This window comes from Elephantulus edwardii, unplaced genomic scaffold, assembly GCF_000299155.1.
Source record: "Elephantulus edwardii isolate Elephantulus edwardi_28Jun2011 unplaced genomic scaffold, EleEdw1.0 scaffold00152, whole genome shotgun sequence".
Taxonomy (NCBI): domain Eukaryota; kingdom Metazoa; phylum Chordata; class Mammalia; order Macroscelidea; family Macroscelididae; genus Elephantulus; species Elephantulus edwardii.
This window is the reverse complement of record NW_006399902.1, coordinates 4,328,426-4,354,723: the sequence shown is the minus strand read 5'-3', so window position 1 is coordinate 4,354,723 and position 26,298 is coordinate 4,328,426. Positions and strand designations below refer to the sequence as shown.

Here is a 26,298-nt window from a genome sequence, read left to right as displayed (position 1 = left end):
TTAAGGCCTCATGTGTTGAGGGATGGAGGAGTGGATCTCCTTTACCTAAAAAAATATTAAAAAGCTCCAAAGGGCAAGGGCATCTACAAGATCTGACCCCAAGGTGAGGTGTCCTGAGGCCCCCATCCCGTCCACTGTGGGACAGACCTGGCCCATCTCCAGCTGTCCCACCTACTTCACCTCAGAAAGTGTTCCTGAAGCACAGATCTGGCCACATCACAGCTCTGTGTTGTTCCCCAGAGTCTATTCAATGATCAGTGTCAATGCATCACCTGCTCAAAGTCCTTCCAGGCCTTCCCTATTGTTGTAGGACCACGTTTGATCTCAGCAGGGCCTACCATTCCTTCTCAGACCCCTGCACCTTGCACATCTCACAGGTCTGTGAACCCTACCTCTTCTTGCCCATGTGCTGTTCCTCTGTGCAGAGCATTTTTGCTCCTCCTGAGTCAGGACAGTCACTCTGGGATGCCCATCCTGACTTCTGCCCGTGTCAGACGCATCCTAATGACCACAGCCCCCCATGCTCCCTCCATCACTGCACCCTCCCCCACTTCTCTATTAGCCCCAATCACATGACCCAGAGGCCAGAGGCGAAGCTTCTCTGTCTGACCTTCAGCATCCCCCATCCTTGACACTTCATCCACAGACCCCACACTCTTCACAATAGTGTCCCCACTACCACATCCTAGCACCCACACAGCCCCTAGTATGTTAATACATGTCTGTTATACCCACAAGTAGACAGTACAAATGGTTCACAGCTGCCAACACAACATACAAACCCATCCAGAGCCCTGGCCAGGAATCTGTCTTTATGTCACTACGCTTTTCAAGGTTGGAACTGACATTATTTATTGAGCACCTGCTGGGTCAGGCAGGCTCTTGGCACTGGCTGCTTCACTTGACACACACACACACCCACCCCATGGCCTTCAAGTGAGTGATGTTTTTCCCGTACAATGAGTGAGGAAGCTGGACCCAGGGAGGACCTGCTGGGATAGCCACAGCTCCATGCTGGAGCCCGGATCAAGGCAGCTTAGATGATGCCTGAGCTCTCACTCTTCCCCATGTCACCCCCGGCTGGACCCTTTTCTGTACCCACCACCCCGGACCCAGGCACCTGGTCCAGGGCAGGTACACGTTACCATTGGGAGAGGGACGGACAGGAAGAGGGTAATGAGATCCTCCACAGGAACTAGAGTGCAAGCCAAGGGCACTGTGGCCTCTCCACCCCTCACATGGACATGTCTGGTGCCCCCTTTCTTCAGGATCCCCTCTCCAGCATCCTGGTCTACCCCTACTTCTCTATAGCTCTATCCCATGACCCAGAGGCCAGGCTTCTCTGACTGACCTTCAAGGCTCTCCATCCCTGACACTCTGTCCACCGACCCCACACTGGCCTGGCCCCAGGGGAAGGGTGCACCTCGGGGCTCCATGCTGTGGGATGAGGGGCACAAAGCACGGGAAGGCACACACACGGGCTTGTTTATTGGACAGTCTTAGAGACTCAATAAGGCACAGTGTCCAGGAGGGATGGATCCCTGGGGAACGTAGTCCGGAGTACCTTGGCCTCAGGGTGGACACCCATCATGGTGAGTGATCCCTAAACTGTGAGCAGTCTTCTCCTTCACCCTGTCCCCTGGGGAGTCTCAGAACAAGGGGGCCCTTTTCTCCATAAGGCTGAGTGTGGACCAGGGGTCATGGGGAAGAGGCAGCTCCATGGGTCTGGGGGCTGCAGGAAAGGCGGCTCAGGCATGAGCTTGGTCCTCCTCATGTTGAAGGCACTAAGAGTGGAGGGGCCCAGCCTGGGGGGAGTCCTGGAGGTGGAGACAGGGAATGAGGAGAGGGCTGGCTGCCTCCGAAAGCCCAGGCCCCAGGTAAGCGGGTGCAGGTTGGCGGCCTCAGCTGAAGTCTCGGCCGGGCAGGAGGACGGGGGCGACCAGGGTCCACAGGTAGAGGAGCAGCCCAGCCCAGCTGGCACAGATCTTCACCCACACAGCGGTCCACGTGCTGACCATCTTCAGGGTCTCGCCAGGTCTGAAACACACCATTGTCCCCCTGAGCCTCCTTGAATCTTGTGACCTCAGTCCTGGCTCCTCACCTTGTGACCACAGCTATACTTCCGACTCCAACTCTGCATCTTACCCCATAACCTTGGTGTTGCAACACTTAAGTGCTCAGCTGTTAACTAAAACATTGGCGGTTTGAACTCACCTAGCAGCTCAGTAAGAGAAAAAGATCTGGCAATTAGGCCTGTAAAGACCACAGCTAAGGCTGCCCCTCGGGCAGTTCCACTGTGGCCCACAGCATTCTGAGAGTCAAAATCACCTGATGACACCCAACACAGACCTGTAGCCCTCATCCTCATCTCGAGCACTTGGCCTTGGGACCCTGAACACGGCTCTTGACCTTGTAATACAAAACTGACTCCTGACCTCAATCCCAACCCCAATGAGACCTTGGCCCTGTTATCTCAATTCTGTAACCTCCTGGAATTTTTAGTCTGATCTTTGATCATGAGATCCCAATCCAACTCCTGACCTTATGACTCCATTTTTAGTATTTCTGACCACAATTATGACCCTTGACCCTGTAACCCTACTACACCTGGGTTGGTTATCTTGTTCTAAACCCCTTGAATTTGACATTATAATCCAAGCTTTATGACCTCCTAACCCCAGTTCTAACCAAATGATGGAATTCATGAATTTATATGAGCCCAGACCCAGGCTGAGCCTTGACCTCATATCTTCTCTTTTTGATCTTGTGACTTTGACCCTGACCTCACTTCCTAATTCCAACCTCCTTCCAACCTAAATCTGACCCGATCACCCCAGCCAGCATCCCTGAGCCTCTGCTCCCTTGCACAGGCCCAGCCCACACCCTGTGACCCCACCATTATTCCACTTGGTAAATGATCCAGAGTTGAGTGGATAAAAGACGAACAGGGAAACTGGGGCAGGGGTGAGGTAAGCCTGCCTTACGGAGGGTCCTAGAGAGACACCCACCCTCAAGCCTTGCTTAGGCACCAGGAGAAACCCCGCGATGGGCAGGAGAAAGGAAGTGTGGGGCACACCCACCCTGCACACCCCGGTTTGCCCACCCTGCCGTGTGCACACACCACACACCTGTACCAGTTGGTGAGTGTCATCATGATGTGCAGGGAGGCGAGGACCAGGCAGAAGTGAAAGAAGGAGTAGCTGTAGGTGACACCGTCCTGTTCATTGTCGTAGGCCCGGCCCTCACTGACCACCATCTGCTGCTGGGTGGCATCCAGCATGGGCGGGCACGTCTCTGTCTGCATCAGGCTGTTCACCTGCCGGTGGTCTGAGGAACGCACACTGTGGGGACATGAGGCAGACAGGCTGTCAGGGAGGCTTCTGTCTAAGCTGAGTGGGCAGGCAGCGGCCAGGGGTCACTATGAACTATGGCATCAGTCATAACATAACTCGATGCGGGTGGTTCCAGAGTTCGAGGGCCAGTGACCAGGAAGTTAGATCCGAGCCAGAAATCAACTGTTCTAACTCTCTGCCCCAATCCCCTATGTGACCTTGGGCAACACATTTAAACTCTGATCCTCTGACTTCTCATCTATAAAATCAGGAAAATAGGTCTCTCTCTTAGAGAGGTCAGGAGGATTAAATGGAATAAATCATGCAAAGTCTATAGCATCATGCTGAAACAGAGTAAAACCCAAGTAAATGGTCACTATTATATTAAAAACCATGCAGTATTTACCTGCTCTGTTCTGACTACTGCTTCCTGGCCCAAGTATAAGTTTCACATGAGCACTCTCAAGTGTTTTTGGATTGCCATTCTCATCAAGATTAGCCACAATCTATTGTGATTTACACAGTCAAATGCCTCTGCATAGTCATTGAAACACAGATTCCTGTGGTACTCTCTGCTTTCGGCCAAAATTCATCTAACATTGGCTATTATGTTCCTAGTGCCACAGCCTCTTCTAAATCCAGCCTGTACATCTAGAAGTTCTCTGCTGATGTATTGTTCTAGTCACTTTTGGATACTCTTCAGCAAGATCTTGCTTGCGTGTGATATCAGAGATATCGTTTGAGAATTGCCCCAACAAAGGCATTATATTAAGGGAGACCCTGATCACTTAGTGGCTGAGGAGTTGTACTGCCAACCCAAAGGTACATGGTTCCAATTCATCAGCTGCCCCAAGAGAAAAGATGAGCAATCTCCTCCTGTGTAATTTAGAGCCTCTGAAAACCCACTGGAGGATCAACTACAAGTCAGTTTCAACTCAATAGCATAACAATAACATTCTGTGATTAAGGGCAGTTCTGATGGGCTAGTGAGTAAGGAGTTGTACTGCCAACCTCAAAGTACAAGGTTTAAATCCACCAGCTGCCCTGCAGATGGACAATCTCCTCTCCTGTGGATTATAGCCTCTGAAAACTCACTGGAGGCCAGCTATGAGCTGATTCGAACTTGACAGCACATAACATTATCTGGTGGCATTGTCCATGAAGAGCTGACTGTTAACCCAACAGTGGCACCTCTTGGAGGATGTGAATCCACTGACAGCTCCACGGGAGAAAGATGGGCTATCTCCTGCCATGCAATTTACAGCCTCCAAAAAACCACCAGACCTATTCATTGGTTCCAACTCTATGGCAATGCATTGAGTCTTGTTGTTGATTATATGACTGTTTATTTGACAAGTCAATAACTATTTTCTGAGTTCCAACTCCTGCCAATCACCCTATCAGATTCGCCATGGAGTCCCCTCCAATTCACTGAGACTCTTGTCAGGATTCTGAGGATGTAAATACTTATGGGAGGAGACTGATCCCCTTTTTCCCAAGGAGCAGCTCATGGATTCAAACTGCTGACCTTTAGGTTAACAATGCAACATAGTGTGCACTATGCCATCAAAGCTCCCTACCAGGAACTCATTAATTCATAATGCTTATAATGAATAATGCTCATGTTAAGTTTTCCTGTTTGATCATTTGCCAATTATCTACTCTCCCCTCATGTTTACATGAAAAGTGATAATAACAATAATAATAATAATGATGATTATATGTCATTGCTTTTTGTAACAAGCTGTTGCTGTTTTTATAGTGTTTTAATAGCAGGGCTTCAAACCAGTTTGAACCAGTCCAACCATGGCTGATGGTTTCAGTCAAATGAAATCAAACAGACGTGAATTTCAAAAATTTGTGTGAACATCCTCATCCTTCTGCTTCCACCCTCTCCCATGCCTCTTGGATCCTTATACTCATTCTACAATAATGGTTTTCTACAATATTTATCCTTGTGGGACTGAGTTAGTGACTCAGAATAATGTTCTCCAGTCCCTTGCAAGTTAGGTAATAATTTACAAAATCATTGCTCCTGTGTACTGCATAGTATTCCATTGTATGAATGTACCATAATTTCTCAATACATTCGTTAGTGGTTGGACATTTGATCTGTTTCCATGTTTCTACAATAGTGCATAATGCTGCTATGAACATTGGTGTACAAACCTCCATTTGTGCCTCAGTTCTCATTTCTCAGGGTACATTCCAAGTAGTGAAACAGCTGAGTCATATGGAATTTCTATGTTCAGCTTTTGAGGAAGTGCCAAACTGCCTTCCAGAATAGTTGCACCATTTTACAATCCCACCAACAATGTATAAGAGTTTCTTTCTTGCCACATCCTCTCCAACACTTATTACTTGCTGCCCTGTTAAACTCTGCCACTGATACTGGAATGAGATGGTACCTCATTGTGGTTTTGATTTGCATCTCTCTTATTGTCAGTGATTTGGAGCATTTCTTCATGTGTCTGTTTGCCATTAGAATATCTTCCTCTGTGAAAATTATTTCCATGTCTTTTGCCCATTTTGCAAGGGATGAAGATGTGCAGGGGGAGGTGGGATGAATCATGGTGGTGTACCATTTGATGGGAGGAGGTGAGGGGAATTGAAAGAATCTGTTCTCCAAAACAATGTATTAGAAATTTGTAAATAAACTAGTATAAAATAGAAAAGGGGAAAAAAGGTGCTAAACAAGTAAAAAAGAAAAAATGTGTGAAGCAAAACAGTAACCAGAATGGGAAAGATTATAGGCCAAAGCCCTGAAATGGGAGACTTAGAAGAGCCACAGTAAACCCTTGCAGGAGCTTGATGCAAGAGCCTGGGTATTGCCAGGACTGTGGAGCATGACACGCACAAAAAGCAGGGCTGCCAGGCCCCATCTTTGTGTAGGGCACTATCACCTCCGACTCTGTTCAAGAAATCTGACAGCTATGCATCATGCACCCTGGCCATATTTCCTAAGAAAGAGACTGACTTCCTAGCAGACCTTAGCCCATGATCATTTTCCTGTCTTGGTTATTATTCTGGTTCACACACATTTTGCAAATTCAAATCTGTTCTGGTTTTGCTTTATCATCCAGGACTAAACCAAGAATGGTTTAGAGCCCTGTTTAATCGCTGCCTTCTGAGTGGGGCCCGGAGGGTGATGCTCTCTGTCCTCCCGCCCCACAGCCCTGCACTGTCCTGACTAGTTGGCTCATTAAAATCACACTTCATACACACACACACACACACACACACACACACACAAGCCCTGTTTAATACTAACATACACAAATAAAATTTTGAAGAAAAATACCTTACATTTCAAAGAAAGGAAAAGGAGACTAGGGATTCTAAACTCACTGCATCAAGAGGTCTTGCTGACTTCAGCTGGCCCCTCTGCAGAGCGAGCAAAACCACCCTTCCATTCAATCACCAAATATCTGCTGACATCTACTGCATTTGAGCCCAGATCTATGTGGTCCATGGATTCTGTTCTCATGGAGCTGCTTATGCTTCTCAGCTTCCTGAGTTTTAAAAACCACACCTAGAACTAATAGGCAGCCTTGAGCTCTCAAAGTTCTACCCAGTAGCCACAGTGTGAGAATGGGAGGTGTGAGTATAGGAACACAAGAAGCACAGATATGGCACTGAGGGTAGAAATGGCGTATAGAGAGGTGGAGATCAGGACAAGTATGCTCAAGCTCCAGGGTCACTGAATGCTCACGGTCTCAGAATCAGCAGCTTGTGGCTCTTTCTCCCTGTGTCTCAGTTTCCTCATCTATAAAATGGAGTTAAGAAAGGGCTTTCCACGTTGAAGATGGAATCAAATGAGGTGGCAAAGAAGAGAGGTGTTTATGAACTAGGCAGGCTTAATCTGGAGAAAATGTTTTGATAAAGGCTAATATAAAACAAAACAAAATGTGAAACAGCCTCAAAACATTCTAGATCAGGAGACCAGAGACAGGTGTGCTGCTCTTAGGACTGAAGTACTCCTCAAGGTAGAGTCTGGTGAGAACACAGGTGCGCGGCAGATTCCCTCCCTCGGAGTGTCAAGGGGAGAGTAAGAAAGTGGCACTTGAAGTATTGGTAAACAATAATTATACTTAATATGGTCTAATGACCCTTACACATCTAGGACTCACACTACTCAGTTGTATAAATGTTCACAGCAACTTGAAATAAGAGCAAACATTTACATAGCACCTGCTGTTTACCATGGTAGGGGGAGCTCTGGTGGCCTAGTGTCTAAGGAGATGCACTGCCTGTGTGAAGCAGAACAATAACCAGAATGGGAAGGATTACAGGCCAAAGCCCTAACTGGGAGACTCAGAAGAGCCACAGTAAACCCTGGCAGGAGCTTGATGCGAGGAGAGCCTGGGTTGTTGCCAGGCCAGTGGAGCCACAAGAAAGCAGGGCGACTAGGTGCCTCCTTGTGATCAACACAAAAGCTGAGTGTCTCTGGAGTTTCAAATCCACCAGAGGCTCCAAGGGATAAACACTGGCGTCTCCTCCTGCGCAGTTCTGACTGGACAGCAATGAGGTGTTTTACTTGCCACAGTCCTTTTAAAGTGCTGTGCACATGAACTCATCTCTAACCTTCCAACAACACAATGAGGTAGTTACTGTTTCTATCCCCATTTTACAGATAGGAAAACTGAGACACTTTCCCCCCCTTAGGTGACTTTCCCAAGATGACGCAGCTAGCAATTGCCAGGTTCAAACACAGGTAACCTGCTTCCACAATAACCATCTACTAGTTTTCCTTTACGAGTGAATTACCGAGTGATCTGAAGTGCAAGGCTGTCATTTTTCAAGTGAGCTTATGCTGTCACAGCCACCCTGGGAAGTGGAGGTTATTGTCCTTCTTTACCAGAAAGGAATCTAAAGTGCAGAGAAGTCAAGCCACTTGCCCTAGATCACACAGCAGTGACCTTTCACAGCCCGGCATGTTCCCTGACCCCACAGCTGCTCGTTCCTGACTAACTTTGGAACACACAGCCAGGATTCGGGGCCAGGAGGCAGGGTCTTGGGTTCTAGTTCCCTCTGCTTCCCACTCCCAGCATGCTCCCTGAGGGTCTCCAGTTTCCCACCAGCACAGTGTGCACACTGGATGTGTTACTGGCTGAAGACCCCTTCCAGCTTGACATCTGGGCTCCATGTCCTCCCTCCCTTCTGGCTCTGAGCCTCTGGTCACAATCTGCCCCCCTCTCAAGACCAGACCTCGACTCCTGCCACCGTACCTGATGAAGAGCGTGCACAGGATGAAGATGATGAGCCCCACGATGCTTGGTGCATCCCACCACTGGGTCACATAACCATCGGGGCCTGCCAGGACCGTCTCGTTGCCAAAATGGGTCAGCAAATGGGGGTTGCATTTCTGGTCTGGGGATAGGAGCACAGTCACCCTCAGCCCAGGCAGGCCAGGTCTGAGCAACCAGCTAGAGACGGACAGAAAGTCAGCCCAAAAGGACAGACGGACAATTGGCCAGCGGTTCCCAAGAGAATTCCAGAAACATAAGGGATTTCCCCCTTTCCCTGAAGGACTGAATATCAAAATGAGCTGAAGCTGAGCATCTCTGTCGCTTGACCAGCCCAGGAAGAAGGCCAGGCCTCTAAGAGCCCTGGGACGCTGTACTGACCTGGGATATTGGACAGGGCCGACCAAGTGACAAACATGGTGTAGAGTGTGACCACCGAGGCCTGCAGCAGGCCCGAGTTGGGCTGGGCTTCCTGGTGAAGAGCAAGTTCACAAGTAAGACCCCTGCCAGGGACAGGGACACCTCGCCTGCCCCCACCCGCTCCCAATCGGAGACCATTCCGAACTCTCCCCCACCTACCCCACTGGGGAGCCACAACAACCAGGCCGCCCACTCTCACCCTGTCTACCCAAAGGTAAAGTTCTGATTCTCCTTCTCCTTTCTTCTAGCCTCCTGTTGAATTACTCCCACATCCATCCCTGAGGACCCTCAGGGTGGAGTCTCGTCACACTCAGAGTACAGCCTCCTTGGACTGTCCTTGTCTTGATCTCCTGATCCTCCCTGCCGGCCACACTCCAGCCATGGTGCTCTCTCTCCCCAGAACCCACCCAAGCTTTCCCACCTCGGGGCCTTTGTACTTGCTATGCTTCCTCCCTGACTTGTCCCTCCAAGCAGGCAGGTCTTCTTCCGTATCCAGCACTCAGCTCACAATGGACTCTTAATGAGGCCAGAGGGTCCCTCCCCTGCCTCCCATGTACCCTAAGGTCACATCCTTTTATTGCCCATATTGAAAAACAAACAAACAAACAAAAAATCCACAAACCAAAACACACCACAACAACTCATTGTCATCGAGTCCAAACCAATTCATAGGTTTTCAGAGGTTATAAATCACATGGGAGGAGATTTCCCATCATTCTTCCTTGAGCAGCTGGTGGATTCAAACTGCCAGCCCTCAGGTTGACAGTGCAATGTCCTACCCACCAGGCCACCAGGGTTCCTGTTATCCAAAATTCCCCTGTCTGTCATACCCTTATTGCTTTGTCCACACTTGCTCCTGACGATACACATAGTGAAATATGCAAACCCAAATGTTGGGATTAAGAATCAAGCTCTAGAGTCAGCCTGCCCGGGTTCAAATCCCAGGCCCCTCCTGACTAGCTGAGTAACTCCAGCGAGTCTCTTTACTTCCCTAAGCCTCCGCTTGCTCATCTGTAAAGTGGTGTGTGGACTAAATGACACAAGAGATGCCAATCACCCTTACCTGTTGCTATTCCTTCCCCTTCTCCACCTCACAGCTGTATCTCCAACATCTAGAGGAGAGTCTGGTGCTCAGAAGTGCTCAAAAGGTTTTTGCTGAATGAACACAAAGTGCTGTGACCCGAGGCAACCCTCTCTGGGCTTCAGTTTTCACACTAGGAAATGGACCAGAAGGGTCATCTCCTACCTTTCCACTCTGATGCCCCAAAGACTAAGCTAAACTACCTGAAAACCCCTGGTGGCCAAACTGTGATGAGCCATTGGATTCCTGAGACTCTCTGAACAAGACAGTAACTTCAGGAGCAGCAGCTCCTTATACCAGCTGCTCCCGGACTGGGCTTCATGGAATTGCACCTTCCACACCACCACTCAAGTCACTCGGCGACTCTCCTAACCTTCTCCTGACTCCCACAGAAACAACAGTGGTCACAGCAGCCAACGTCTGATTGGGATCTATTAGCCTTTCACTGTTCTAAGGGCTTTACAAATATGATGTCCATCTTGACAACTCCAGAGAGTATATTAGCATTGCCCCTCTTTTACATTAAAGAAAAGTGGCACAGATAGGTTAAGACACTTTCCTAAAGCTAGCCAGCATGTAGATGCAAGAGACTGTAATCTGGGGAGGCTGTCTTGAAAGCCCACCCTGTGAACCCAAGTCTCTGCGACTGGGAGCCCCTGGCCAGGACTCTGGAGTCCCCAAGAGGGGTCCCCCACACCAGGCAGGGACAGGCAGGCTCACCTGGATCTTGGGCAGGACGGCGATGATGGAGACACAGAAGCAGAAGGTGAGGTTAAGGCTGAGGAAGACCTTGCTCTCATGGCAGGCACCGGGGTGGGTGTAGTAGATGTAGAGCAGTGTCAGCGCCGCAATGGACAGTGAATAGAAGAAGAAGGTGAAGAAGAAGAGGCCTGGGCGGGAGGGACAGCGGGCATGGGACGGGAGGCAGGACGCAGCCCTAACCCCTCTCCAAGGCCTCGTTTCCTCTCCAGGCCTTCAGTTATTCACCAGCACCCCTGTGATTCCTGCCCCGTCCACTGAACTCCTGGACCATAATGTCTCAGATACTACACACAAACAACTCACAACTGTTGATCACTTCCAACATGGAGCAATCCTCTCTATTGTGTTTCCAAGACAGTAAATCTTTACAGGAGGAGATGACCTGTCTTTCTCCCAAGAAGCAACTGGCAGATTCCGATAGCCAGGTTTTCACTTGCCGCCTGTATTAAGTACAGCGCCACTAGTACTCTTTTGCTATAAATAAGGCATCCATTTAAAAAAAAATTCAGCTAACAGTCTTATTAAAATGAAACCAAAGGAATAGGAGGAGCTTGGAAATATAATAGTTGAGGATGGCAGCTACCTGAAAGGTTATCCGTTCAAACCCACCCAATCACTCCACAGGAGAAAGACCTGGTGAACGTCTCATATGAAGATGGCAGTGCACGAAGCCCTCTGGGGCAGCACACACTGTCAGGGGCTAACAACACGGAGGCAACTGGGGAGGAGACTCCGTCGTTGATGTTCAGTGATCAGGTGTCATTTGAAGTGTCACTCCTGTGCACACACGCACACATACACACACTCTCTCTCACTCGCTCCCTCGCTCGCTCACCTCCTCTGGGATCATCCTGAGGTCATCGAGTCAATGCTGACTCTCAGCGACTCCACGTGTTATAGGATAGAGCTGCTCTATTGAGTTTTCTTGACCATAATCTTTATGAAAGCAAATCACCAGCCCTTCCTGCACTTGGGTAGGTCTCAATTCCCAACTTTTCTATCATAGCCAAGAACGAACCAATTACACATTGGGTACCCCTAAAAGGGTCTTGTTCCTGGACTAGATGACCCCTCAGGTCATTCCAGGTGGCTCCTCCTGGTCCTCTCAGTCCCCTCTTCCCCTGCCCAGTTTCTCTCCATCTCCCTGGACATTTAGTTCATCTTCTGCCCAAAGACAGAGGCCACTCTAGACACCTTCCTGGCTCTCATTTAACTTCCGCCATCCTGCCCCCGAGTCCCTCAGGTAGCTCAGAACCCGCCCTGAGTCCACACCCTCCCATGTGGAGGCTGGCAAGCTGGCACTGACCTCCGTACCAGGCGCGGGAGTCACGCTCCTCAGCCTTCCACAGCCACTGCTGGTTCCAGGAGTGCGCAAAGTCAATGAGCAGCACCAGCTGGATGAGGATGAAGAGGAAGGAGCCCACGACACCAAAGTAGAACCAGACTGTGGGTGGGGAGCAGAGAGTGAGGCCAGGAGGTCCCCTGTGAGGGGCAGCAGCCTGGGCACCGTCAGGCTTTGGGACAGACACACATGCCATGGCGTCCCTCTTAGACACATTTATTCATTCCATGGTCGCAGCCAAAGTCCTGCCCTCAGGGAGCCCTCAGCCGTGCACGGGCCATGCAGCATAGAGAGATGAAGTTAAGACAGTTCCCCACCCCATCCTGAGGTGCTGTGTGGCTGAGCAGTGAGTGGAAGATGAGGACACAGCCTGCCACCCAGGAGCTGTGTGCCAGGGCAGCCCCCACCAATGCTGCACACCTAGAACCCCACCTCCCACTCCCCAAGGCCACCTACTGTTGGAGAAGGAGCCGTCAGGGATGTAGAAGGCACCCACTGTGATTCCCACGAGGACCAGGAACTTAAAGAACCAGAACCTACGGGGTCGAGGGGGGATGACAGAGGAGGAATGGAGAATCGGACTGAGCTGGAAGAGGGGAACCTGAGGCCACACCAGGCCTGGCTCCCAAGACTGCAGCCCAGGAACAGGTAGCTGGAGAGGTGAAGAGGGTCTATCTGACTGTCTGCTGGACATAGACAGGTGTCCTCATCCTAGAACCATCCTCACGGGCAGAAGGGGGGCCAGAGCAGGGGTGAGAAGGATCACCTGCCCTTGGCCCCAAATGTGGCATTAAAGTGCTATGTTGCCTTACATGAGTTGTTGCCATCTCTGAGCTTTATTGTTCTCATCTGAGAAATGGGAATAACTGAATGAGCTGACCTCTGGGTTGCACTCTCCTGGTTTTGGTGAGTCTGAGGGTGTTATCTGGGAGAAGGGGGGGTGTCTCTGGAACCAAAGAGAGGAGGGGGACCCAGGAGTTCTGTCCTCACCCATTCTGGATGGCAGCCCGGGGGTCCCGGCTGCTGCGCACATAGATCATGAGCAGAGTGAAGAAGAAGAAGAAGGCGGCTGTGGAGAAGCACATTCGATAGACAGCGCGATGGCCGAGCAAGGAGCCACAATCGATGTGGCCCTGCAGGATGATGGGGTTCTTGGCACCCTCTTCACACACCCAAGGCAGCTGTAGAGACAGATGGAGCAAGCTGACAAGCCCGCTCCACACAGAACCCTCCCGGCTCTGTGTGAGCTGGAGACCCACGCTGCCTTCTCCCCATCGCCCCTCCATCTCCCTTTCCATCACCGGAGTCCCCACCTGTCTCCCAAGCTGAAACTGGAGGAGCGAAATCCCCACCAGAGACAGATGAGCGGGTTATATCTTGTTTACCTCCCTGCCTTCATCCCATAATCTCAGCAGCACATTGCACTGTCTAAATGAAGATTTCTCTAGAGTGCTGCTCACCTACCCCTTACATCAGGACCCCCTAAGGAGCCTGGGAAACTCAAGAGATCCTCACTGCAAACGGAAAAGCTGGAGGTTCAAGTCCGCCCTGGGACACCTTGGAAAAAGGGCCTTGTTATCTACACCCAAAAAAACCCAGCCACTGACAACCCCACAGAGCACACAGTTCTCCTCAGACACACCTGGGGCCTGTAAATCAGAGTTGACTCCACAATAACTGGTCAAGCTGGGTCTGAGAATCTGCCTTTCTAACCAATTCCCAGGTGATTCATACCTTCACACACAGGAAATAGGTAAACCATGGACCTGAATGCTGCGTGTCTACACACTGAGATGAAGAGAAGAGCGGGGGATGCCAAACAGTGTATGAGCATTAGAGGGGGAAACAGGCCCTTGTTGGTGTCTAAAGAAGCCACATAATAAGATTTTCCAGGAAAACTACAGTTTACAAGAACAAGAATCCCCACATGATGCTCAAACACCTGCCTATACACATAAACACCTCCATCACCAACCTTGGACCTGGAGCATGGATGTGTCCCAACACTCCTGGTCACCCCTTCTTTCATGTCTTTCAATTTTATTGATTTTGTTGTTGTTAAGAATATACACCATAATGCACAATTCAACAGTTTCTACGTGCAATTTAGTGACACTGACTACATCCTTCAAGTAGAACACTCATTTTCACCTTCCGTTCCTGAATCATTCCTCTCTCTTGAACATGAACTCCCTGGTCCCTAATCGGCTGAGTTTTTAATGGTGACCTGCTACCATTAGTTCAGTCTGTAGACTCTTAATCTCAGAGTTGTGAGTTCGAGCCCCACACTGGTTGCCTTTTACAGATCCACAACCTGTGGACTTCCAGAACTCTGTACAAATGTCATGTGTTCATCACTATGTTCCTAAAAGGAACCAGAGTCCTGCTCTGCCCTCTGAATTAGAGCATATTTTTGGTTTACAGCTCAAAGATTATCTCAGAGCAATGGTTTCAGGAGTTCATCCACCCACCTCATGGCCCTAGAAAATCTAAAGTTCATGAGAATTTAAAATTTTGTTCCGCATTCTTCCCCTTTTGATTAAGATTCTTCTTTAAACTCTTTAAATATTTAGTAATGGGAGCCAGGCATAATCCAGTTGTTCTGATTTTATGGCAGAGGAGGCCGTTGTTCATGGATGAAGTTAGCCATATATTCCATATCCTCCTCTTATTCCTGACTCCCCTTCCTCTACTGCTTCAGGTGAATAGAGGCAAATTATTGTGCCTTGAATAGCTGCTTGCAAGCTTGAAAGACCCAAGACACTGTGCAGCTAAATAGGAGACAGGACAGAAGCACAGAATGTTATTAGACCAATACTTGGGACATCCCATGCCCAGCTCTTGATTAGCTGTGACCCCAGCACAGGTTCTGTGGCCTGGAGCAGCTAACTCCTCACCAGAGGCTGGCCCTGCAGAGGGAGTCTTCCCCGCTCCTGACCTCCCCACTCACCTTATGGAGCTGACTCTCCACGCCCGGGCTCAGCATGATGATGCACACCAACACCCCCAGGAAGAGGAAGACCGTGAAGAAGAGGCGGCTCACAGTCGAGTTGCGGCTGGAGGGGCAGCAGCTGCATAGGATGCAGGGGGCAGAGCCACAGAGGCATGATGCCTGCAAGGGGGCAGAGCACACATGTTACTGTTTAACCCTAGAGCCCACAGCAAGGGGATGAGATGAGAAAACCAGGTCTCAGAGAGATAGACTGGGTCACACAGCACCCCAGAGCCAGGGAGGAGCAGAAGCCAGAATCAAACCATGTTATAGGGACTTAGAGAGAGCTTGAGGGGTGTGGGTGAGGGGAGTGTCACAGTGCTTCTTCTTTATACATACATACATGCATGCATACACACACAGAGATTAGCTCTTTCATTGCTAGCTGTGTGAACTTGGACAATTTATTTAACCTCTCTTAATCTGTTTCCTTCCCTATAAAATGAAAACATAAGAGCAACTACTTCCCACAGGGAAAACATACAAACAAACAAACACACACACACAAAACCAAAAAAACAACCTTCCTCAAGCTCATTGCCATAGAATGGAAACTGACTCAAAGCTGACTCTTCAGAAGGTTTTTGGAAGCTGTAAATCACACAACTATCTGGTGAATTCGAACCACCAGAGGGGAACCACTTTTAGGTTAGTGGCACAACTCTACAAATTACAACCAAATTAAACAGTTGTAAGAATTTATAATAACTGGACTTTATGAAGAGTAATGTGGCATAGGTATCAGAGGGAGACTCATCAACAACCTGCGTTATGCAGATGACACAGTCTTGCTTGCTAAACGGAGGAGGACTTGAAGCAATTGTTGTAGAGGGTTAAAGAAGACAAAGATTCTTACCACTGGACCAATAGGCAACATCATGATAGATGGAGAAGAGATTGAAACTGTCTTCAACCTTCTTATCATGAGACACAGCATATTTTATATATCTTTATCTGCCTCCCCATTCTGGTTTAATAACTACAGGGCAGGGATGTTTGTCAGTTTTGTTCACTGTGGAATCTTTCTTTTGAAAGCTCCTTACTGTCAAGCTAGAACCAATTTATAGATGACAGTCATGAGAGCTTTTTTTAGGTTATAAATCACAAGGAGATTGCCTATTCTCCACAGAGCAGCTGGTGAATTCCATCCAGGCCTTTCTGGGAAGGACAGCTAATCATTTCCTCTCAGGCGTTTTACCAGCTTTGGACAGTAGGTGGTGATGTAGCCCTTTTCTCCCAAAGGAGATGCCTCCTGGTGGTTTAAATCCACTGAAAGCTTTGAGGGAGAAAGGCAATCTCCCCCTGTGTGGTTTACAGCCTCTGAAACCCCCCTGGAGGGTCACCTGTGAGTCGATTCAGACTTGATGGAAATGAGTTTAAGGTGGTTTTTTGACTCCTTAGCCTAAGCAAGTGTCTGGTCTCATCTCTTCCACTAACTGGAATAATTTGTAGTTGTTGTTATGTGCCCTCGAGTCACTTGCGACTCGTAGTGATCCTATGAACAAGAGCCCTAAACCCTGCTCGATCCTGTGCTAACCTCACTGTCTCTTGACACACTTCCTCCCATTACTCCAATCACTGAATCAATCCGTCTCATGGAGGGTCTTCCTCTCTTGCACTGTCACTCTACTCTCCCAAACATGATGTCCCTCTCCAAGGACTGGTCACTCCTTGCAACATGCAAGAGCTTCAGAATCCTTGCCTCCAAGGAGTAACCCAGTTTCACCCTCTCTAGGACAAACCTGTTTGTTCTCCTAGCAGTCCATGGTATATTCAACACTCTTCTCCAGCATCACATCTCAAAGGCATCAATTCTCTTTCTATAATCCCTAGTCACTGTCCAGCTCTCTGATGCATAGCACACAACTGCAAAGACTATGGCCCAGATCAGGTGCACCTTAGTCTCCAGCCTGACATCGTTTCTCCTCTGTACACTGGAGAGGTCCCTGACAGCTGACTTTCCCAATGCAATTTGTCTCTTTATTTCCTGACTGCTGGTACCAATCATGTTGATTGTGGAACCAAGCAAACTAAAACTGTTAACAATCTCAATCTCGTCACCATCCATAATTGGCCCAGTGGTGAGAATCTTTGTTTTCTTGATGTTGAGCTTCGATTCATATTGAAGATTGGTAATGCCACACCAAGGAACCCTGGTGGCTTAACTTGTCCACTGCTAACTGAAAAGAAGGTAGCTATAACCCACCAGCCACTCTGTGACAAAGGTGTGGCAGTCCCTTTTCCAAAGATTACAACCTTGGGGACCGCCTGGGGTCTTCTACACTGTCCCACAAGTGGGCACTGTGGTAACTAACTGGCAGGCAGTTAATTGGTTAGGATTGCCTGCCACACTACCCACAGTGGGGTACTCACTACCCACACTTCCCCAAAAAGCAGACTTGGGCCTCTGGGATGTGGCTCCCCAGCTCAGCCTTTGAGGAAACCACCTTCCTCAAACAAACACACTCCTCACTGGGTGCTTATTTAAGGGTCTGGAGAGCAAGAGACTGTGGGCCTGCCCTCCAGAGCTTCCATGGGCAGGAAATACACTAAACAAATGTCATAATAAAATGGACACACTGCTGGGAGATGAACTAATCGGGGAGGCCTCAATTAAATTGGACAGCCCCCCAAAAGAAGTGTCATTTAAGTTGAGAACCCAAAACAGAAGAGGGGCCTGCCAGACAAAAAGAGGAAGAAGAGTGTTCCAGAAGACAGAGCAAAGCTTGAAGGGGCTCTGGGTGGGAGGCTAAGGCATTTGGGGAACAGGAAAAAGATCTTGTGGCAAAACCTTTGTGGGCAGGTAGTTGGTGGCTGGCAGTGAACAGTGACATGGGACAGGTTGGCTTGACAGCATGTACAGAACCCTGGTTTTCATCCAGGAGCAGGAGGTGACCGCATGAGAGTTTTAAGACAGGAGAACAGGAATTGTTTTATATTTTTTTAAAAAAATCGGCTTGTAGAGAGCATGCTAACATAGCCTCTTGCTCATCTGAAGCCCACAGCTCTCTGGAATGGCACAAAACAGCACAGTCTGACCTGGGGTGGAGTCGCCTTCCCTCCTCCATCACTGCTTCCCTCGACTAGAAACAACCCAGGAGCTCTTGACCCATTTCTCTATCACCCACAATGCCAAGCACAGCATGGATGCACAATCAAATGTGGGCTGAAGGATTCCTCATGGCCCAAATGAAAACAGGGCCTTTCTTTCATCCTGCCACCCCTGACCTGACCTCAAGCCTGCCTCCTACCCATGGCCACAATTTGGAGGTGAGAAGATAAGCAAATGTTTATAGAACACTGGGAAAGTTTTCTGTAACCATAAAGAACATTCTACGTATGAGATAATGCAAGTACCATTCCCCCTCTACAGATCAGAACTGAGACCAGAGAAGCCAAGAAACTTGTCAGAGAGCACACAGCAGTGCTGATGATAATAATAATAGTGGTCACCACCATTCACCAAGGGTTAGCCCTTGGTAACCCTTGGGGTCACCAAATGCACTGTGGTAAACATTTGCTCTATAGTAAGTCTCACTGACACTATGAAATAAGTGCTATTACAGGTAGGTAAACTCAGTCCCAGAGAGGTAGCAGGGACAAGGTCATATAGCAAGTAAGCTGGGGAGGTACAGGTCTGTCTGTACCTCTCACCACACTAATTCACTGAAAGATCTCATCAATCTCATCGCTGTTGCACTGGCATCGAATCATAGCTGACCCTCTATCGGGTTCCCGAGGTTGAAAATCACACAAGAACAGATGGCTCCACTTCTTCAAATCTGCTGGAGGATTCAGACCACCAGAGAGGTGTGGTCTTTGGGTCAGCAGCTCAACATCCCACAGACTATGTTAGAAGAAATCTCACTTAGTTTGAAAACACTCCGACTGCAAAGTAACCCTTCCAAGGACAGAGAATATCGAGGAGGCTCAAAAGTCATTGCTCCTTACAGCCGGGCACCTGGGTGACCAGGTGAAGCCCTGACTCCAGATTGTTACAATTTCCCTTTGGGATATTTGAGATGAAGGCAAAGCTGGGAACTGGGCCTTTCAGTTCACCCTAGTTCTTGGAGATCAAAATCCAGGTGTTCCTGACACTGGAAACCTCAGCAATTCCAAGGGCCTGGCTGGCAGCCAGAAAAGGCCAGGCCAAGAAGAGAAAAAATACACACTTGCTCCCAGCTGCTTCCAGAGGGACACTGGGCCTCCTTAGAAACATTCAGATACTTTGACCCCCTTACTTCACCTATGGGGCTCCAACCTACAAGAGCCTCTTCCCCCAGAAATCCCAGCCCATGGGACAGAGGACGGCCACGTGTCCACATGCACACACATACCCGGAAGTCCTCTGTGGCTGTGTTCACAACAAGGAAACAGCAGGGGGGAAAAAGAACTAAATGCTTGTCAGATACATCTCAGTGCTCATATAACAGGGAATTCTCTGCCAAACAGAGATGTGGAGGTTACACTTAAAATAGGTGCATTTTGTTATGTGGCAATGATACCTCAGTCTATTCACTTATGGTTCCATAAGTGCAAAAAAGTGGAAGATTTTTACATCTTTTAAGTCAAAAGAAAACTAGACACAAAACATTAAGTTCTATGAATGTACTACGATCTCAAAAAAACAACAAAAACTTAAATGTCCGACAGATGGGGACACTGGTGGCCGTTTTACTCCATGGGATGTTGCGGAAGATGAACATCATCTCTCAGGAAAGACGAAAGTCACCAGCCTCTGTAGCAACATGAACTAGCCTCAGGGCAGACCAGAGACCCGCTCCTGCACTAAGAACACAACCACTCTCCCTCTCTATGTTCTCCCAAAAAAAATAGAGAGACTTGGGGAGAAGTCTCAGTGGTAACCCACAAGGACACTCACAGTGGCTGAGCCCAGGAACGGAGAGCTCACAGGACTTACGAAGCCCTGGGTCTTAGCCAGAGTCCTAGCGTTGCAAGGTTCCTGGATATCCAGCGTGTCCTGCTCCCCTCTGGTGAAGAACCACCAGGAAGACAGCTCGTCATCCTCTGCAGCTTGCACACCACCCGGATGTGGCTCTCACTATCTCCCAGGGCACACTGTGTGGTTGCCAGACAGCTCTGGGCAACGTGAGTCGTCTGGGTTGTAGGAACAGGTTATCACTGAGCAGTTTATACTCACTCTTGGTTGGCCCTTGGGCCAAGGAGATATTTACTAGAATTACTAATGGCTCAGTTGGCCTAGTGGTAAGAAGCTGTGCTGCAATCTCACAGACACACAGTTTGAATTCACCAGCTGCTTCACAAGAGGATGGGCAATTTCCTCCAGTGCAACTTACCGCCTCTGAAAACCCACTGGAGGATCAGCTGCTAGTCCATTCTGATGCGATGACACACAACAACAATGGCTCAACAGCTGGAAGGATTGAAGGCTAGGGCCAGAGTTCTCTTCTGGCCTATGTAAGGATGGGATGTGCCCTGCAGACTTTAAAAACAACCCCTAAGTGGCTGTACATAGAGTTTTCGAAGGTCTGTTATTTCCAAAGTGGAAGACCAATCCTTCTCCCTTGTTGTTATAATGTGCCATCAAGTTGCCTGCGACTCATAGCAACACTGCTATGTATAATAGCTCTAAAGCCTGCTCTATCCCAAGCCAGTCTCACAGACTCTGCCACACCTACCTTCATTACCCCAGTTACTGTATCAATCCACCTCACCTGGGGTCTTCTTCTATCTGCATTGTCCCTCCACCCTTCCAAGCATGATGTCCTTCTCCAAGGTCCCTCTTGGCCACGTGCCCAAAGTATGGGAGTCAGAGCTTCAAAATCCTAGCCTCCAAGGAGATACTTGATTTCACCTTGTATATAGGGTCACTATGAGCCACAGGTGACTCGACAGCACATAACAAGTGGATGAGTTTCCCAGGACTAGAAATAAAACAGAGAAATCAGCCCCAAACTACTCCATACACACTTACTTTTCCTACGCAGTATGAAGAATGCAGGTCCTCGTTCTCAGTTTCCTCCCCTGTAAAATGGGTATCTGAGGCAGGACCTCAGATTCAGAGCCCAGGCTCTGTGGTCACACAGCCCTGGGTTCCACCACTACTTCCTATGCGGTCTCTCATGCAGTTTACCACTATGGGATGTTTATGGAAAGGTTAACACATGCCAACTTTGTGCTAAGCATCTTAGTGTGCCCACTTCATCTTCACTGCATTCCAAGAGGAATGTGTCACTGTTACCTCCATGAACAAGGAGACAGAGGGACAGAGAGGCAAAGTGGCAGCATATTGTCACACACTGAAAAGAGGCACACACTAGGATTCAAGCCTAGTGCAGCCAACCCAAGCCCCCTTCATATTTACAGGCCTAAATATTTAGGTGCTCTCTAAATATAAGAGAACAAACAAGTTCATCCTAGAGAGGGTGAAACCAAGCTTCTCCTTAGAGGTAAAGATTCTGAAGGTTCCTCTGACCTTGCAAGGAGGGATCAATCCTTAGAAAGGGATGTCATGCTTGGGAGGGTGAAGGGACAGTGCAGGAAAGGAAGACCCTCGATGAGATAGACTGATTCAGTGACTGGGGTAATGGGGGCAGGTGTGTCAGAGACAGTAAGATTGGCACAGGATTAGGGCTGTTGTTCATAGGGTCACTATGAGTCGCAGGCGACTCGACAGCACATAACAACAACTAAATATAAGAAAGCTGACCCTCCAGCCAGTAACTAGCATCAGAGGATGCTATCTCTTATTAGGGCCCATCTTATCTTCCAACGTCCACAGGGCTTGGTTTCAGCCCAATACAAAAACCGACCAATAGGCACAATAGGCCAATGTAAACAGGGTGTGGCTGGGAAGGTTTCAAAATATTCCTCACTGACCTAGCATCCAAAAAATATTATCCTAACAATGCCTGGGAACCCTTCATTAGAAGGTCATCCCTCTGGGACAAATCTCCAATGAAACAGGGTGCTTTTGATGTCCAGTAGCACTCAATTTCACACTTAACACTGTGTGGCTGTCAGGTGCCACTGTAGGGTTCCATGATTGAGAATTCTTTACCCACATGATTGTAACAGTAGCTCCCATACGAGCACTAGGCTCTACATGTTGGGCTACTTACATACAGAAAGGTCAGTGTTTAGAATCCATCAGCCACTCCATAGGAAAAAGGTGAGGCAGGCTCTGAAACCCAGTGGAGGGTCTCCATGAGTCCTTACCAACCTGAAGGAAGTGGATTAGGTTTTGTTGGGGGGGGAGGAGGAGGTTGGTGTATGAGGAAATCAGCTGCCCTCTCTGATCCAGTTTTCTTATCTGATAAGTGAAAATGAGATTAACTGCTTCTGGGGTTGGTGGTTGTAAGAAATAAGTGAAAGGACACACACACAGTAGATTGACTACAGCCCTAGGCTGTGAGTGCTGGATTTGTCAGAAGGACACAGCAAATGATATTGTAATGCCACTGGCCTGGAGAAAAATCCAAAGGGAGACTTGACCTATAGGAGGGGCTCAGAAAAGGACAGAGGTGGGCACCTCAAGAGAAAGGCACTCAGTAACTCTCAGTTCTACCATGGACCAGGCCAATCCCTCGGGCATCCAGGATGTGGGGGAGAAAAGGAGGTGAAAACAGACGCCTGAACCAGGGGCTCAATGTCAATCCTGAACAAGTTCCCATCCTTCCCTGTGCATCCTTAGGCAAGTTAGATAACCTCTCTGGGCCCAAGCTTCCTCATCAATAAAAACGAGGGTGTGTGCAGGCTGCCAGGTGCCTCATAGTCTCTCTGACAGTAGGATTCTCTGACTCACTGGGAATTCTCCACCCACTGTTCCCAAGATGAGAGTAACAATAGTTCCTGTTCTAATGAGCATTCACTTGGTGACTACTGGGCACTTTACCTTCCCAACAGCATTATGGGCTAATACTGCATGCAGCCTACAGATGGGGAGGTGGAGGTACAGGGGATTGGCAGGTCTTCCCTGTTGATTGGCAGGTTGCCCCAAGCAGACCCAACCAGAAGAAACTCTAATCAAATGGGTGGAAATGCTCTCTGCCATCTGGTCAGTTACGATTCCTAGCTGACTGGCCCTCCAGTGGTTTCCAAATCTCATGGAAGGAGCCTGCCCATCTCAGTCCCTCGGAGCAGCTGGAGAAGTTCTGCCATTGGGTTAGCAGCACAATTCTCTATGGACTTCGTAGCCAGAGGGACCTCAGAGCAGCAGCACTGATGCCTCCTCCCCCACCCCCCACATCCACACTTCAGAGAGAGAAACACAGGTCCAGAAGGAATAAGAGGCTGGTCCAGGGGCCCATTTTGCGCTCTTCTGTATAGATCGCACCTTCGGAATGGGCTGTTTGATGAAACTCCAGTTCCCTTGCTCCCAGACCACCCCCCCCCACACACACACACATACAAACCAGGACAAAGAAAGCAAGTCCTAAGATTGAGCCACAGGACCCCCTCTCCCTTTCTGCTCCTCTTTGTGTAGAGCCAGAGGAGGAGGGGCTGCCTGAAAGAACCTCAGAAAGATTTAATGAGGGAAACAGGAAAAAGAGGAGGCTGGGAAAAGGGAAAGGCAGGGGCCTCCTAGCCGGGTCTGCTTGAAGCCCCTCCCCTGTGCTGGCTGCAGCCCCAAAGTCGAGGCGGGAGGCCCCCCTTGAGGTTCCTTTCTGCAGGCAACCAGTCACCCCCAACTCCAGCTCTTCCCCAAATTCCTGTGCTCCCAACCCAGTTAGTCCAGGTAATAACTAGTCACCTGCCCCAACCTCACCCAAAGGTGACAGAGAAAGATCAAATGGGGGCTCCTCCCCACCCCATCTAAGCTCCAGAAGGGAAGGGTCTGGGGCTAGCTGGAGAGGTGCCCAGGAGTCAGCGTGAGCCAGACTGAATGGCACAGAGACAAGGACGCACGGAGAAAGATGAACTGACAGAACCACAGAGGCAGACAATGACAGACGGAAAGGCGACAAACAAAGACGATCAGCGAGACCAACAGACAAGAGACAGAAAGCAGACAAATACGAACAGAAAGTAAGTCAGGCAGGGAGACGGGACGCCAAAGGGCACCGGGGCAGAGGGACCCGGCTGGCGACACAAAGAGCCGGAGCGCCAGGGCAGCAGAGACCAGAAAAGGCGCACTCCGCGGACTCAAGTCGGGCGCTGCGGGATGTGGGGCTGCAGAGAGGGCTGGGGCCTCGGCACTGTCCCACCAGAGGCGTTGGGTCTCGGGGTCCCCAATCTCCGGGAAGCGTCCGCCCAGTACGTTCCCCTCCTCCTTCTGTCCCAACCCCTCCCCCGCGGTAACCCGAACCCTGGACACCAGCTGCCCAGGGCGCTGTCCCCAGACAGCCCAGAAGGAGCGCAAAAGGGTACCAAGTCTGGGAGGGAGCGCGGGTCCCTAAAGACAAGTCTGTAAGAAGGAAAGAGAAGAAACTATTTGGAGGAAGAAGCTAAGAAAAAGTGCGAGGCCGAACCAGCGGCCAGCGGCGCGGGCGGCCAGGGTGTGGGGTGAGACTCACGCAGCTGAGCAGGGAGCAGGCTCCCAGGCAGGCACCCATGCCGGCTGCACGCGGGCCCCGGAGCGACGCTGCGGCCTCAGATCTGCGGGGCTCGGGGCAAGGGGCTGGCCCCGCCCCTGCTGGCCCCGCCCTCGCCCCGCTGGCCCCGCCCACGTCCGCGGGGAGGGGCAGCCCCGCCCCACCTGCCGAAGCTCTTCGGGGTTTTCCGTGGCTGCTCGGCGCCTCCCCGGGATCACCTGGGGCAGGTGCACAGGACTGGGCTGTGAAAAAGGGAATGGACAGACCTCTGACGAACCCCGCAGACCCTGCAGCCCAACCCATTTCAGGTCCAGACTCGTGTCCTTATCCAAAGCATAGGTTTGGAATTAACGAGACCTAGATTCGAGGGGAGGGGAGGGGAGGGCCATAGCATGACCCCATGACTTTTGTCAGCCCTGAGGGCAGAGGCCAAGAAGGCGTTGCCTCAGACTGGCAACTCCTTGGCTCCGAGCCTGTGCTCAATACCTAAGTGTGGAGTGATAAGACCTTAGAGAAGTCACTTCACTTCCAGAACCTCAGTTTCCCCATCTGTAAATTGAGAGTATCGTACCTACTTCTCTTGGGTGTTAAAGGGGTAAATGGGAGACTACAAAGTGGGTGCTTGACAGATGTGAGTTCTGTGCTGTGCCTGTTTTCTCTAAGACCCCAGCTTTACCCTCTTTCAGCCCCATCCTCCCATCTATCCATTCTTCACACCTTGCTCACTCCTGGCAACCTGTCCTTCCTAGGCTACAAGATGCACACGACCCACTTGGCAGTTCAGTGCTTCCAGGATACTCTACCTATGACCCCTGGCTTAAGAGCTCAGGCTAGTAGGTGGGGCACATTCCTGCCAGCCTCCTACCCCCACAGGTTTGTTTGGGTACTTAGAGGGTATTTACTCTTCAGTCTTTAATAGGCAGGTAATTAATGTCAGTTAGCCCTCCACTCCTCACCCCTCCTTCACCCTCTAGAAATGATAATGTTAGAGAAGGAAGTTTGGATGCTTCAAAGATGGCTTCGAGGCCAAAAATCCAGCTTGACTGCATCATTGGGTGATTCACTGGGCTCCAGGTTTAGCTATTAATGGTGCAGGGCCTGTTCCACAAGCACACCCCACACTTTCCCTCCTCCACACTTTCGCCCACACAGTGCCTTCCTTCCAAAAAGTCCTTCCTGCTCCCTTTGCACCCTACTCACATCCTGTGTCCTCCTGGTGAAGAGAGCCCTAGCCTACCCTAAATCATTCCCTGGCTCCATTCAAACTCAAACCCTCCATGGGTTTTCAAGAGGCTTTCAGTCACCTCTTGCAGAGCCTCTGGTGGATTTGAACCTCCAGAGAGGTGGCCCCTAGAGTTAGTGCCTCAACTCCCTACACACTATACCCCTTTAGCAGGAATATTTTCCTGCTTCCCTTGTGTTTCCAGATCAATGTGTGTTTCTACTGTGGTCTCAGAAATCACTATGATCACCACAGAACTCAAGAATGTGTAAAACTCTTGCACCCGCATAGTCCCACTCAAATCCCTGACCACCCTGAGAGTAGATGAATTCCCTCACTCTAATTTATGTGTAGAGAAACTGAGGCTCAGAGAAGTAATTTGTTAT

The 26,298-nt window shown here is 49.6% G+C and overlaps 1 protein-coding gene across 1 annotated transcript; it reads right to left on the bottom strand.

Annotated features, from left to right (window-relative positions):
• Window positions 1–1,901: 1,901 nt before the first annotated feature.
• SERINC2 (serine incorporator 2) lies at window positions 1,902–24,730 on the bottom strand. The gene is made up of 10 exons (XM_006894943.1): window positions 24,673–24,730; window positions 15,134–15,295; window positions 13,174–13,364; window positions 12,640–12,719; window positions 12,148–12,285; window positions 10,800–10,969; window positions 8,960–9,050; window positions 8,561–8,702; window positions 3,129–3,341; window positions 1,902–2,037 (listed from the first exon to the last, which is right to left on the bottom strand). The coding sequence occupies exons 1-10, from the start codon at window positions 24,709–24,711 to the stop codon at window positions 1,902–1,904; spliced, it is 1,362 nt and encodes a 453-aa protein (XP_006895005.1). The 5' UTR covers window positions 24,712–24,730.
• Between the last annotated feature and the right edge of the window lie 1,568 nt (window positions 24,731–26,298).